Source organism: Epinephelus moara, chromosome 10, assembly GCF_006386435.1.
Source record: "Epinephelus moara isolate mb chromosome 10, YSFRI_EMoa_1.0, whole genome shotgun sequence".
NCBI classification, from domain to species: Eukaryota; Metazoa; Chordata; class Actinopteri; order Perciformes; family Serranidae; genus Epinephelus; species Epinephelus moara.
The window spans coordinates 27,666,487-27,682,421 of NC_065515.1; the positions used below are offsets into that span (position 1 = coordinate 27,666,487).

Consider the following 15,935-nt stretch of genomic DNA (forward strand, 5'->3'; position numbering starts at 1 on the left):
GCCTGTTGCTGTGTCGCTCGTAGTATGAACATAGCATTAAAGGTGCAGTGTGTAGGATTTAATGGCATCTAGTGGTGAGTTTGCAGTTTGCAACCAACTGAATACCAGTTTCGTCAACTCTCCCTGAGGTGAGCCTGTGGTGGCCTTCAGGTAATGTGAAAAAGTGAGGCAGAATATTTGAATATATGAATGCTCCTTGATTGTCAGTGACCTCCTGCTCAAGCCTGAATAAAGGACCTGGAACACAGAGATGGTTACTGGTGCAGAAAAGAGTTGTAATGACCGTGTTACAGTCAAGCTGCCATCTGCAATAATCAGACTGCAGTGCATCTTACATATAAGTGTTCCACAGTGTGTGTGTGTGTGTGTGTGTGTGTGTGTGTTGCACCATGCTGAGCTCTGTCTGTACATCGTAGGTAGAATCACCTGAGGTTCCCTTTGATGACGAGGCGTGGCCTCACCAAGAGGGAGAGAGGCTGAATGAAGTCCCAGCCCCGCCTTTCTCCTCCCTCTATTCACACAGTCACTCCTACTACCAGGTAATCCCGCCTCTGTGCCCATTGCATGCATTCGTAGCTTTGTTCGTTTGTGACATGATGTTGGGTTTCAGTCATGTTCCGTCTCTGAAGTTCAGTTTGTTTGAGCATGCAGTTCATTTTTTACGCTTGAATCATTTTAGTTTTGTGAGACAGTTCTGCAGATATCTCAAGAAAATTGTTGCATTGGTTGAAATTCTTAGGAATTAACACCCCACAGAAATATTTTGCATCAATAATTAGTTAATAAGACAGACAGCCTTAATAAGACACTCTTCCTCTGTGCAAATGGAGCTGCAGTGCCAGCGGTCTGAGTGGCAGATGGTGCAAGGGATGAAAACTGAAGGAAAATTAACTTCCAACATGTTTATAGTCAAATAAAAAGTAGACTGGAGGGAAGGCAGCTGAGCTCAGAGGGATACATTTAATATCCACTTAAAGGAGCTGCATGGTTTCGTTTAGAGAAAAAAATACCATTAAAATGTGAGACAGTGTTTATCTGCAAAGTCTCATTTGTTTGTGGAAATTATACCTATACCTATTATACAACCATATGCTCATTATACTGACATTAAAAATGCTGCATATATAGCATCTTTAAGAGGACTGTTCTGCAGCATACTCACTCTTTGCTTTTATCTAAATAATTTAACATACATCTACTTCACTGTAACCTCAGTACTGCACTGATCTCCTGAAGCCAGGACCAATCACAGCTCTAATGCTCTTGTATCTTCCAGTTTTGCTTCTCTAAACCATGTGAACAAAGAGCACCCTAATGCTGTGATTGTTGATATGTTTGTCTGATGAGACAAGTGGTGTCTTTTTGTGCTGTGCACACGGTCTGACATGGAGGTGATGACAAAAGGAATAGACCAGCTTGTAATTTCATCAGCATTTAATAATCAGAACTGAAGTAATTTATATTGTGCACTAACTTGTAGTCTTTTACCCATCATCTGGTTGGCTGCCCCATAACATCTGTGAATTGTGCTGCTTTTTAGTCCTTTTTGAGCCTACTTAAAGACTGATTAAAGGGAAGAAAGTAAATATGGGAGGGAGGAGAACTGAAACAGCTTCCTCTTCCATCTCTTCTGATCATATTGGTGTAGATGTAGTTCTAGTATATAAACTGCAGGAGGCAGTAGAAGCGGAAGAATAACCATAATGTGGTGCCTTCACAAATCAAGATCTGACTGAACTGAATTAATCAAACTGTTAAATAGCAAGCATTATGGCTAAATGATTGAATATTGCCGGTAAAGAGGCTCAATAAATGAAATCGCGGGGCATACTGTTATCACTATTGACAAACATTTTACACAGTTTATGGCAGACTGAAGAGGAAATGCAGCCGATGCTGCAGCAGTATAATTGACTTAGCTTAAATAACATCATCGACAAAATTTATATCTGCTGTAGAGACTGATTGACGAGAAAAAATAAAAAAGTCACTCGCCGTCTTTCTATAACACACCAACAGTAAGATACACATAGGCCACTCAGAGACCTTAGTGGCTCTTAGTCATTAAGCTAATGCAGATAATTAGGAAGGAAGGAAAGACAGAGAGGGTCAGGGGGAGCGGCATGAGATGGGATAAAGAGAGAATTACAGGCAGGCAGACAGACACAGAGACCGAGGGCAGATTTGTTGCTGGATGTTAATCAACCTGTCAGTTGGCCAAGTCACTTCTCCTCAATGAATCTCTTTCCCCTCCTGCTGATACAGTAATAGAAATTAGGAGTCAGTAAGACCTTTTACTCTTCACTTACTGTAATGTCTAACAGGTGTATAGTGATTTCTGCTTCAATATGGACGGCAAGAGAGCTGAAGAGACAAACCAGCCACTCTACATGTACATTCAACAAACTCCCAACAATTCTCCTTTATGTTCATTATCTTTAAGAAAGCAGTGTCTTTATTATTTTAAGAAATGACTTGTCTTGACGGACTCGATCCAGTTGTTTAGATCACCAACATTTGTAATGTTTAACGTAGCAGCATGGAACAGGCTTGGCCTGACCCTTCAGGAACTGAGCAGCTTATAGTTATTAAGATATTTAGAAAATAAATAATATATAAAATATGCAACCTTCTGTATGTAATCACCTTGACAGAGGCTCAAAGACGGCAAGGCATCTAGTACTGCCTTTATCTCTTTGGAGGAACATAAATTTCAGATGTTTAAACCTGCAGTAAGTACTACATTGGCCACTTGGGGGCAGTGGAAACTGACACATTGCAATGTTTTCATTTCATTTGGCAAACTTTTTAGCAAGTAGTATCCTATTTACGCATTGAGCAGAAAGAGGAGTAACATTATCTTCCATTTGGAGTCATGTTTGTGGCACCTGGTGGATGTAAGTCTAATATTGACTTTCCTTTCAGCTCTGTTTGATCTCCACAATCTCTTGAGGAACAGCTTTGTCTCATTCCCAGGGCGTCAAAATACGCCACTCGGGCGATGTTACTGGGGTACCTGTTAGGGTTAGTATGAGACACACCAGGCTTTCAACCAACTCCAGTGTAAAGCCATCTGCAACGTTATTGGATTGCATTAGATCTAGTATAAAGAGCGCAAAGGTCTGCTTAGGGCAGGTGAGAGGGTAGATCGGTCCAATAAGCACAGGACTTTGACCCAAAAGGCCAGTGTCCGTGTCCTGTGTGAAACTTAAAATTAGCATTGATTTATTTTGTGAACTCAGTCATTAGTCATCTCAATAGTCAGGTGAGTCATCTGATGTTACTAACATCAACTACAATCTTGTCCTGACACTAACTAAGGAGTTTTGTTCCCGAAACCTAACAGCTGACCCCTTCTTAATCACGTGAGTCGACTCACATGGCTTACCATCAAACCCTTGTGCTTCAAGATCTGCTGACCCCTTCTGCATTAAGATACAATGCAAAGGTCTCTCAGGGGCTTCTGGGATGAGGTCACATTGTGAGGGAAATATGTAGCTGGCTCTTAACGCTCTAGTATTTTAATTAGCTACTGGCTAACTTTGTTTGTCGGCTGTTTGGTGTTAAGCAGGTAGCGCACAGTGGATTTTTCACGCTGTGGCCGAAAACATTGCTATGAGAGCCGTGAGAATGAACCAGTACAGCAAAGTTGGGGCTAAATAGCTAAACAATGAACTGAAACTTGCTTTAAAGCTCCTGCAGTGGAGCTGCAGAGAGAGATGGTAATGCTGTATGGATTCATCATAACAAACAACCCCTTCATAATGCACAAAGTAATCTGATCTGTTGTGATTATAAAAATATTGTGCAGAGGAAAAGCTGCCCAGCCCACCCCTAACACGAATTAAGAGGCTAAATATTGAACCTGACCTGTTGGGAGCTGGTGCCTTGCAGTGCTGTATGTTTAGTCCTCTATATCCCCTGTATTTACCAGGGGAGCTTGACATAGCTTTTCAAAATGGTCCTTATCTCAATCTGAAAGGGATCTAATGGAAGGGCTGGGGGAGAGCCAAAAAGGTTAGGAACCACTGGAATAGACTGCAGTATAGATCTGCATGACGTCTGGTTTACAGTGCCTCTAGCTGCACCAGCGTCCCTTTATGGTTGTTGACAACACAAAGCCGATATTTATGACAATTTCATTGAGAGCCATGTTAACGGCAAGCTAGCACAATATGACAGGGCATGTTTCAGTTTAGGTTGGCCACCTTGTTGACCAAATATGTTAAAATCAATAAAGCCTCAAGTCCATATTACAAACATACATAACTGCATTGTTACTGGGTTACAGGGTCAGACTGTCTGGTGCCTGCTGAGCTGGTATCCGAAATAGGTTGTGGGTCAATCTGTGGTGGGACCACAGCCAGGGCAGGAGAAGAAGTAAATTGTTTGTTAAAAAAAAAGTGGACACTGCATTTGTATGCTGGGCTATCTATCACTAGCCTGGCATACCTGTAGAGGATGGAAGGGCAAAGTTGGCTCTCTCAGCAGTCAGACATTAAACATGCATGATGTGTGCTTTTATTTAATTGGTCCTGAAATATTAATAGAGCCGGCATTCACGGGCTGACATTTGACTGGAGTGAGAGAGGGAGAGACAGAAGGAAAAAGTGAAAGAGAGAGACACATGGAGGCAGGGGTAGTTGTGATATAGACAGTGTGTCACTGGATTGTTGCTGTGTCAGCTGACATGTCAGAGTATTGTGTTTCTTGTCATGGTGTCTAGCTGCAGACACACTGGCTGTAGAGGATGACTGGCAGATGCTAATGATATGGTTCCAGTTGTAATTTATGCTAGCTCCGATGATAGCTTCTTACTGTGTGTTCACACCGTGGATAACATGATTGATGTCTTGGTCTGTCCTTACTGTTTGTGGGTGTTGTGAGAAGCTCAGGTTGCTTCAGTGTTGTGTTCTGCAATTATCACACTGCATGTGTGTTATTTTAAAGAGAGCTTGTTAACCAGGAAGAATCTATCTGTTACATTACCATAAACAGCTTTTTTTTAAGCTATGCCAACAGCATGACTCTAGGGATAACACTGTCAGTCCACCACTTTTTCCAGACTATATCTAATAAGTTTTTAGTGAAATGTCTTGACAACCTTTTGATGGATTGCCATGAAATTTGGTTTAGACATTCATGTCTCCGTGATGAATTGTAAAAACTTTTTTGAACTGATACTTTTCATCCAGCGCGATCTTATTATAAACTGTATTTAATTGAATGTCAAAAAATCTTAACTTGCTAACCAAGGCTATTGCAACCCAGTCACCAGAATAAATGCTGGCTTTTACTTTTCTGCAAACCACAGCTACATTACATTTGTACCTTAATGTGTAGTGGACATGTTAAAACTATATGTTTCGACAGTGCTGTGGTTAACTTGTGCTTATGTTTAGCCACAAAAAACACTTGCTAATGAATGGGAAAAGATCATGTTTTGGCTTAAGTGCCTGGTTTTGGCGGTGCTATCCCTGCTGGAGACAGAGATGTCTAGCTGATAAAACAACCTGTTTTGCTTGTTGGTCTCAAGCAGTGGTTTGCAGCAGTCTGCAGCTTAGCGCTGTCTTGCTGAGGTGTCACACCATCCACCATCCCTTCCAGCTCCCATTGACAAAATCAGCTTAGCCTATGTATTTAATCAGAACAATGTCACTTTCGAAAGTTTTATATGATACATATGAAACATACAAATGTAAATGTAACGTATCTGTGGTTTGCAGAAACTGTTGGGAATCCCTAGGTTGTGAGTCATAATCCACTTTACCATCCACATCAGCCAAGCTTTCCCGTTTTGCTCAGTCACTCTCTTGTGTGGATATGCCATCAAGATAATAATTTAGTAGCAGCTTTATAAAGTAGGACTGTTAATATATGTAGCCTTTGTAGTCTTGTAGCAACTTGGCCGGTCTGTAGCTATTTTATATTCATACTGTTAAGTGTTAGTCACAGAAGCCTTTGCAAAAGTTATTTCAAGCCAGAATAGGAGAACACTTCTCTTAAAAATCTCTCTCACCCACTCTCACCCACTCTATTTCCCTGTCACATATGAGGCAGGTTTCTTCATATTAGGTTAATAAAAAAAAAGCAGAAGAAATCTCAGTGACATCTTTTCAGATCTTGGCAAACAACACATTAGTCAGCCAGTACCAGGTGTATTTCAGGACTCGGAAAGCTGTTGCCATAGACACAGTTCCCAAGGAAACACAGGAAGAAGCTGTGACAGGGGTCCTGCTCTACCTGTGGCTAATCCTCAGAGAGGCTAAGATAGCTTTGTAGGCTAGCTATACACCTCAGACACTAGGGGATACTGCAGGTAATAGCTCTGTTTAGTTTGTGGTAGTGAGCTAGGAAACGCAGCCAAGGCCACTCAGAGTTACCAGCTCAATAAAGCTAGCACCTACAAGCCTGGATGCTCTTTAACTTAGCCTGCCTTTGGCCCAGACATGCTAGCTAATTCACTGCATGCTAAAGCCTTCAGGCCTTTATGCCCTGCTTGAAGCATGCTGCGAGGCCACTTGCTAGCCCGGTTGTCTACTTTCTCCTCTCCTTTCTCCTGTCTTGTCTTTTCTTTTATCTCAGTCGGTGCCCAGCAACAGCCTGTTGTTTTCCATTCTGGAGTCGTGCTCTGTGCGTGTATGTCTGCGTGTGTGTTTGTATGTGTGTGTGCATGAGTGAGAGTGTGTGGGAGAGCTGGGTGCTGCAGTGTCTGGAAACAGCCTCAGGAGAAGATCCCTCTCCCGCACACACAAACACACATGCATACACACATATATAAACAACAAACTTATAAACTGATTAATGCATGCACTTTGACACTCATACACACACACACACACACACACACACACACACACATTAGAAGCATATTTGTTGGCTCAATGCTTCAGTGTAAATTATTGTTACTGGGTGAAACTGGATAAACGTCTCTCTCATATTATTTCACTGTGGTTTTTCTCTTTTCTCTCCCACACACACACAGACATGTGCACACACACACACCTGAGAACACCTACACACACACAAACACACTTATCTTGTTATCTGTCTAGCCACCACTAGCATTCAGTGTCTACTTCTGTGGCATTCAGCATTTTCTACCTCGTCTCCTCCTCAACCTGCAACAGGCATCATTGCATGTTTGTGTGTGCATGAATGTTTGAGGCAGTGTGTGTGTGTGTATTTGGAGTAGGGGGCGTCTGTCATTGGCTGGCAGGAATGTAGGGGCGTGGCTTGAACCAGTAATGATATCTGACAGTGAGAGAGAGAGAGAGAGAGGCGTCAGGTTGCAGCTCCAATAAAAGACTGGAAAAGACAATTTGCTGAAAGACAGGCAGAGAGAGAGAAAGAGTGGGTGTGGGGTAGGTTGAAAAAAGGAGAGCGAGAGAAAGAGAGACTAAATAATGTACTGTACTGAGTGAGAGAGACGAGAGGAGAGAGTGAGACTTGGAGCGACATCACAGATGTAGGAGGGAGGGGAGGAGGAGAAACAGAAGAGTTGCAGAATGATTCTTCCAACCATCCTCCTACTTCAGATGCTCTCCTCCTCGCCTGCATCCTTCCACCTCCCTCCTTTCATCAATCCAGCCACCCGTCCCTCCCTCCCTTCTTCCTTCCATATTTAATGGGAGCGCACACAGTGACAGAGGGGAGATTGACTGGTCATCTCCTTGGACTAGAGAGGAGGAGGGAGGGAGGGAGGAAGAGGTGGGGTGGAGAAAGACAGAGAGAAAGAGTGAACCCCCTTAAATAATCAATCCTCATATCCTGTCGTTGCTTGGCCCACGCTCGCTCTCACTCTGTCTTCTCTCTTAAGAGAGGAGAGGAAGGAGTTGAAGAGAGGAGATTTTGGACTGCCAGAGATGCGGATGTTGGACATTTCTCCTGGCTAGAGACAAGATGGGATGATGGACAAATGGATGGACAACAAAGACAGATGGTCAGATGGATTGACGAGTGGATGTACAAAGACCCCGACGGACCGACTGATGTTGCAACTCTATGAGGACTCTGTCTACCTGCCCTGCACCTTTTACCTCCTCCTCCAACTCCTCCTCCAGCTCCTCCTCCTCATCTCTCCATCTGCCAGCTGCTCTCTCACTCCTGAGGGAGCTGAAGAAAAGAAAAGGGAAAAGAAAGCGCTAATAATAAGAGAAATCTGAGAAGAGACGATGAAAATAGCATCACAGTCCTCATCAGAAACTGGTGACAGATTATAAGGAAGTGCTGGACTTGTGTATTTGACAGCCAACACCTTAAGAGCTTAAGAGAAAGCGAAGCGTCAGAGGAGAGAAATTAGAGATGAAGCAGTGGGGAAGCGCTACAACATGAACTCTTTCTTGTGTGTCTAAGGGGAAGAGCAGACAGCAGAGACGATGAACTATATTTTCGGCAACAACACCCTGTACCCCCGCAGTGCAAGGGTGGGTGGGGCGTCCGGGGGTCAAGGGGCGGGGCTTGGAGTCAAACAGAAGCTGGGGCCCAAACGGGGCTCATCAGAGGAGCTGGCACCTCCCCACACCTCCTCCCCCTCCACCTCCTCTCCTGCCTCCTCCTCCCAATCCACCTCCTCCTCTCGCTGGCAGCAGCTCCTTACGTTTTTCTCCAGGAGGAGTGCCTTCACTGACTGTATCACTGCTAGCCAGGTAACACACACGTCACGCCCTCTGTGTGTGTGTGTGTGTGTGTGTGTGTGTGTGTGTGTGTGTGCGCTTTATGCTTGAGGGGTGGTAGGGGATCTTGGTGGGAAGCATGTAACTTAACCTGGGTTTTTGTTTTGTGTGTGTGTGTGTGTGTGTGTGTGTGTACATAAGGGCTGGTCATTACATTAGCAAACATTCTCTAGTTTCAGTTTCTTAGCCAAAAAAGGGGGCAGTCAGGGGCAGCAGGCGGCTTTGAATTGAAGCTGAAGCAGCTCTCTATTGGTGGTTGAGATTTTTGATAATGTTGTCATGGAAATGAGCCCTGGCATAGTGTATGAGACCCAGAGAGCCGATGTGTTGCCATGGCAAAGCCATCATTTAGCTGAGCAGACCAGTGGCACTAGATGCTAAGTCCACATTGAAATCAAAGTCATTACCATCGAAAGAGAAGGTGTGTGTTTGACCTGATGACAAAAGAGTCACAGTCACCACGTTTAAATGGTTCCTTTGTTAATGTGGCTCCTTTGTTTTCTTTCTGGGACAATAAGCCATAGAAATCCTGAGTCTTTTGCTTACTTAAGGTGCGACATAGCTACAGAGCCTACGCACTTAGCAGACATAGCTACGCCACAGCTGGTGTGCGCCTCCTCAAGAATGTAACTACAGCTGCGGCCTCTATAGAGACATTATGTAGACACAGTAAGAACTGTGATTGGTCAGTTTGGGCTATTCCTACAAATTCTGTTGAGAACATTGAAAGTGAAGACGACATTAAGAATATTAAAGAAAGTATTGGTAATCTCCTTTTCACTAGCTGCATTTCCGTCCAAATGTGGAGCAATTTTTATTTGAACTGTTTTTATTTGGAGTTTCCATAACAAACACAATAAACACAATACAGACAATAATGACATGACCTTCACTATTATTGTTATAGTATTACATATTAACACACACTCACACACACATACAGAAAAAGGAGAAAAATAATTAATTAAAATAAATACATAAATAAAAATAATAAAGATAAAAATAAAAATGAATTAAGATAATAATAATAAAAAAATTAGTCCCATAAAATATAGAATAACTTAAAAGATCTCAGGTAGGGGTGGGGGGTCAGGAGCTATCCTAAATTGCTAGAGGGGAATTCTTTCTCAAAGTAATCCAGGAATGGTTGCCACATCGTAAAGAATTTCTGAGTGGAGCCACGTATGGTAAACTTAAACTTCTCCAGCTTAAGGTGGGACATAACACTCTTAACCCAGTATGCATGAGATGGAGGTGTAGTCGCCTTCCACCTAAGAAGGATGAGGCGTCGAGCTAGGAGGGAAGAGAAGGCTATAGCCTCTGACTGAGAATTTGGAAATGTTACTCTTTCTGGGGCAGTTCCAAAAATGCCAATAATGGGGTCCGGGTTAATAACTTTTCCACACATGTTTTAAAAATGGAGGTCCAGAATAATGCCAGTGCTGGGCATGACCAAAACATGTGGAAAAGCGTGGCAGGTGCCTGATGGCATCTCACACATGTTGGGTCTACATTTGGATACAGTTTGGCGAGTCTATTTCTACATAAGTGTAGACGGTGAAAGATTTTAAACTGTATTAGGCCATGGCGAATACAAATGGAGGACGAGTGAATCATCGTAATTGCAGAGTGCCAGGACTCATCAGATATCTCACCCCCAAATTCCTTCTCCCAGGAACCCTTTAGGCGGTCGAGAGGGGGTTTCCCCATGTCTTGAATAATGTCATACAGTCTAGAAATCTGTCCTCTTAGATATGGGTTAATATCAAGGCATTTCCCAATACCATCCAAAGGTGGGGGGGATGGAAAAGAGGAAAGTTCCGGCGAGTGACATCTCGGATCTGGAGATACTTGAAGCGATGCAGCCGAGGGATATTGTATATTGACACTAAATGCTCAAAGGAGGCAAACACATTATTATGAAAGAGATCACCTACACATTTCAAATTTGTTTGAAACCATATACGAAACGCTGAGTCTATGAGTGAAGGAGGAAACAATGGATTTGAAATAATAGGCATGTGTGCAATGGCATCTTTGTGTTGAAAGTGAAGTCTAAACTGTGTCCATATCCTCAGTGAGCCTTTTACAATCGGGTTATTTGTGAAATAATGTTTGCTCAAAGGAAGAGGAGCACACACTAGTGCCACTGGAGACATCGGTTGACATGAGAGGTCTTCCATTAGGGACCACATAGGGCCGTCCCCCGTTCTAAATGTAGACACCCAAAAGGTTATTTTGTGGATATATTAGCCCAATAATAAAAAAGAAAATTGGGTAAAGCTAGACCTCCTTCTCTCTTGTGCAATTCCAGAAAGGCTTTACGTATTTGGGGGGTTGTTTTGTTCCAGATATATGAAGAAATATGTCTATCTAAATCCTTAAAAAAGATTTTGAAGACTGGCACTGTTTGGAAGAGGTATAAAAATCTAGGCATGATTACCATTTTAATAGAATTGATCCTACCTGCTAAGGACAGGGGTATATTTGACCACGGAGTCAGATCCTGTTTAGCTTTCTCTAGAGCTGCTTTAAAGTTAAATTTAAACAGGTCCTTGTATTCCCGAGTCACACACACACCAAGATAAGTGAAAGAATCACAAACAACCTTAAAAGGGTATATATCATAATTTAAGTCTAAAGCTGCCTGATTAATTGGGAAGAGTTGGCTCTTTTTAAAACTGATCTTATATCCTGAGATATAACCTAAGTTTGAGATTGTATCTAAAATGCTGGGGATAGAAGTATGTGGCTCCGCTATAAGGAGTATAAGGTCATCTGCGTACAAAGCCAGTTTATGTATCTGTCCTCCTCTGCGTATGCCTATCATACTGGTGTTGGTCCTGAGGGAATGTGGAGCAATTTTTAACTAAAATCTTAGAATAGTGGGCATAGAAAAACATGATCTTCCATGCACTACTGTTATGGGAATATTGGGAGTTGGTTCATCGTGATAAGCAGGAGTTTGCGCTAACTCTCAAGCAGTGCTTAATTTGTAAAATTAGAAGTAGGGGAACACTTTGGGCCTCTGAGAGAGCAGTGTTCCCCCACTCCCAAAAGTGGGGGAACACTTTTTTAAGCAGCACCCGAGCCACCTCACTGCGCAACTCCGAATGGAATGATTGTGACATCTAGTGTTGTCACGGTACCAAAATTAGGACCCACGGTACGATACCAGTGAAAGTATCACGGTTCGGAGTAGTATCACAATACCACAGCAAAAATTAGGCAGATTTGCCTTTTCTCATTTATAAAAAGTTGAATCACTTTTCTATAATACATCACTGATATTTCAATGGAATAAATTACTTACTGACTTATTCATACTTCAAAAACAGCATCAATAAGTGATTAACATAGGGGGGATCAAAATAAAATAAAAAAATAAAATAAAAATCAACCAGCCACCCTCCTCCCCTGACAAGTAACGAACAGTCCCTAAAATGTGGTGAGGTTTGTGGACCGTTACCTGCCACAAAGAGAGAAATGTGAACGGCTCGTTTCTCCTCTGACACGCCACATACCTGTGTGCCGCCATGGCTCGGCTGTCCAGGTACTACTGGGCAGTCATGACGCCAGAGAAAGAGGAAATTAGGCTACTGGACCTGGAGTCGGACTTCTCTGTCACCGGTAAGCCGTTATCTTGCGCCGCGGAGCCGCCGTAGGCTAGTCGCAAATGCGAGTAAAATGCTCGCACCGTAGAGCTCTGTGGAAAACAAATCACTGCCTACAAGTAAAAAGAAATAAATAATAACTTGTACTGCTCAAAGATATTCACATGTCTGGAAAACAAACCACTACAGCAGCATATTGAGTGCCAGGTGGCCAGCGCACGCCGTTATTGGACGGCACATGGACACTCACCCTCTTGCGATTGGACTTTGAACTTATCCCACAGTAGTGGTATGTGAGGCACCGTAGTACTACAGTACTCCACCCTGCAACACTAGTGACATCAGCCAATACTGTATGTAGTTTTTAGATGTGAAAAGTTCTAGACCCATGCAAATTAGTTCTGGAACGCACCAGGGCCTTTTCTGAAAAGATCCTAGTATGCGTTCCAGTACGTTCCAGCTCAAATTAAGCACTGCTCTCAAGTCAGGTGCTATTGCAGGAGAGGGTGATTAAAAGAATGCTAGTCAAACCTCAAATGAAGAAAAACAGTGGATGTATGATAACAGAGAGCATGCTAGACAATGGAAATATAGCGTTTCCAACAACTAATATTACAGCTATGTGCTCTTGGAAGGGTTCTGGTAGCAGCTCTGTGTGCATACATAAGCTGTTAAAAGTCTTTCGGAGATGATGAAGAGAGCTTACAGTGGCCCATGCAGTGATGGTATGTCATGACTGTACATCATCATTTATTTACTGTATCAGTTTCCATTGCGCTTAGTTGCATTTACCTTTCATTGATACATACATTTTTCCTCCTCCCTCAAGCGTTAAAACTTTGCACATTTTCACTGCTAATGTTCTACTAGCTACTATCATTCTATGAAACTAAATGAAAGAACATAAAAACAGAGACTGCACACCAGTTGTCTCATTTTCACCTGTGAGACATCGAAGTAAAAGTTACCTTGATGTAACTACAGCTCCATAATGTTAGGGATTTATACTTGGAATATAATTAAAGCACCATACGCTCTGATTATGAGCAACAAATCCATCCTGCAATGCTGTTATCAGTGGGTTAAATACAATGCTGAATTATAACTCCAAACCTGCACTGCAGCGGGGGAGTGACATTAACCTTGTGTCAAGTAGAAATCCAGCTCGCTGTCCATTATATCACCATTATAATGACTTTTCACTAGGCTGCAATACGTGAAACTTTATTTAAATGAGAATCTATTATCTTACCTGGGTGGTTAAATTAATGTAAGATAAGTATGTAGTATGAGAAAAAATTGTGTTAGTCCTGCAGTGTTTCTGTGTCAAACACACAGGAAGTGTTGCACTGACAGAACTTGTAAGTAACATTGGCCTTCGCGTTAACCAACTTGAGTCATCACACCAGCAGCTTGCATAAATCACTGAACTAATCTCCAAATCAGTCCCAACAACCCATACAGGACCCAGCACTCCCAGTGCTACTTACTGTACACGATGAAGATCTTTGCACAAGGCCCCTCTGATGCTGAAAGGTTGCTGCAGCCTCTGTCTGCAGGAAACAGTCTCAAGATGTTCAAGACACCTCTCCTTACCACTTCCATAATAATGCTTCAAAGTATCCTCTCTCTGTTGAGATTCTTTAATCCACAACACCTTTTCATCAGACACCATCACAATTGCTCAATTTTGGTGCACAGAGACATAAATCCCTTTCATGTAGGTTTGTTTCATGTTCACGTTCTGCCTCCTTCACTTTTTATGGGCTCTTAAAATGCGAACCATCTGCACTTGGAAGAATTTAGGGTCTTGATATTAATATTAGATGCTTATATTTAGGATTCTGTGCCTGGCACTCTGCACATCTGAGGAGAAGCTGGCCTGAAATCTCAGCCCATTAGGAAACTGCTGCTGTGAGCTGATGATTGACCAGTATTGAGTCCCACCCCAACTCCACCTGCTGATACTGGATCCCTCCAAACAGTGTATTTCTTCTGCTAAATATTCACTTGGTGTGGCAGCTGCTCAACATAATTGCAAGAATAACATACTGTACTTGTGTGCATATGAATTTGCACCCAGTTTCTGAAATGTAGAGCCCCACTTGAATGCATTTTCTCGCACTGGCACACTGGCTCACTATAACCTTATATAGAAACATTGGAAACACTCGTAGCAATCTTTGAGTCCTGCAAATTACAAAATACACAGATAATTACGTGGTTGTAATTCAGTGTTAAAGCATTGTTTTATTCACAAACTTTTTAGTAGGCTTACATATGTTCGTCAGAAGGATGTTTGTCATTCTTCCTTTAAAAAGTAAGCATTTCATCATCATACATGGCTCAACTTTTCATCCAAATAAAGCACAAACTGCAACCGAATTTTCAGAATGTCGTCAAAAGAAAATGCGGAGTGTGAGGAGTTGGATGCATTAACATAAACTAATTCTCAAGTTGAATGCCATTAAACCATTGCAGGAGCAGAGGGCACAGAGAGGTGGTGTACATAAAAGAGCACCTGTCAAACCTCAAATAGACAAATACGATATGGAAACGCCATGGTAACATTGCATTTATGCTTGTTTATACATTAGTTCAAGTACCTCCAGTCTCCATCCTGATCCACACATATCTCATATGTTTGTCTGCCACAATCTTCTGTCTCTTTAGTGGAGTGAAAGCTTCAGAGGACGTTTAAGTCACGCTACATCCTAGTTTATCTACTAAACCTCCATTTGTCTGAAAGATAGTCGGCATGATGATATGTTTTCTATTGTTGCTCCAACGATTTAAATACTTTCCCTTGTGCAGATGACAAATGCAGTAATGTCTCTATTGGATCCAAACCTGCATTATTGATCTAAACCTCCTGAGTGGATTGGGCGCCACTCACAACGTTCAAACCCTGCAGCACTTTTACAGTTGTCTGCAGATTTACAGCACAGCCCATGGAAAAAGTTAACCCACGCCCCCCTTGCCGTAATCATATTGGCCAGTGTTTTCCCAAGGTGTTGCCATTTTCCTGTCCAGGGCACTTACTGCATGACTGATAGGCCATTATGCAACACACACACACACACACACACACACACACACACACACACACACACACACACACTCACACAGCTGTTGGCCCTGTTGATGCAGGAGAAAGAGAGAGACTGTTTTATTTTACTGTTTGATGAAGGTGTTTTGGATCTGCTGATTTGGCCTTAAAGGACTAATCAAAAATCTGTCTGTTGTATATGTTGCACATTTCAAACCGTGTTGAGGTCATATTAGATTTTGATGGTAATTTAGATCACTTTTTGTGAAATTACATAGATTTACATTAAAGGGCCAGTGTGTAATATTTGGCATGGTTTATTGTCAAATCTGAATCTGAATATTCTACCCATTAATATGTTTATATAAGTGTATAATCACTATAAAATAAAATTTGTTTGGTTTTCGTAGCCTTATAATTATGCTTTTATATATATATATAGCAAGGGCCTTCCTTTAGAGAGGTCGCCATCTTGCGCCGCCATGTATGTACGGCAGACCGAGTGGACAATCCAGCCAGCCAGTGAACGCGTTTCGCGTGTATAAATAAACCAACGAAGACAGCGGAAGGAAGGAAGAAGGAGGAGGAAACAGCAGA

The 15,935-nt window shown here is 42.3% G+C and overlaps 1 protein-coding gene across 6 annotated transcripts in view; it reads left to right on the forward strand.

Annotated features, from left to right (window-relative positions):
• Positions 1 to 15,935, forward strand: part of dlg1a (discs large MAGUK scaffold protein 1a) — a 135,385-nt gene that overhangs the window by 41,028 nt on the left and 78,422 nt on the right. For 3 of the 6 annotated variants that reach the window (XM_050054917.1, XM_050054918.1, XM_050054920.1), the window contains one exon: positions 417 to 539. The exons of 2 other annotated variants lie outside the window; for them this stretch is intronic. In XM_050054917.1, the coding sequence (XP_049910874.1) occupies positions 417 to 539 (123 nt within the window). Of the gene's footprint in view, positions 1 to 416; positions 540 to 7,353; positions 8,649 to 15,935 lie in introns of those variants that run through there. One more of the 6 variants, XM_050054921.1, reaches the window with a different exon arrangement.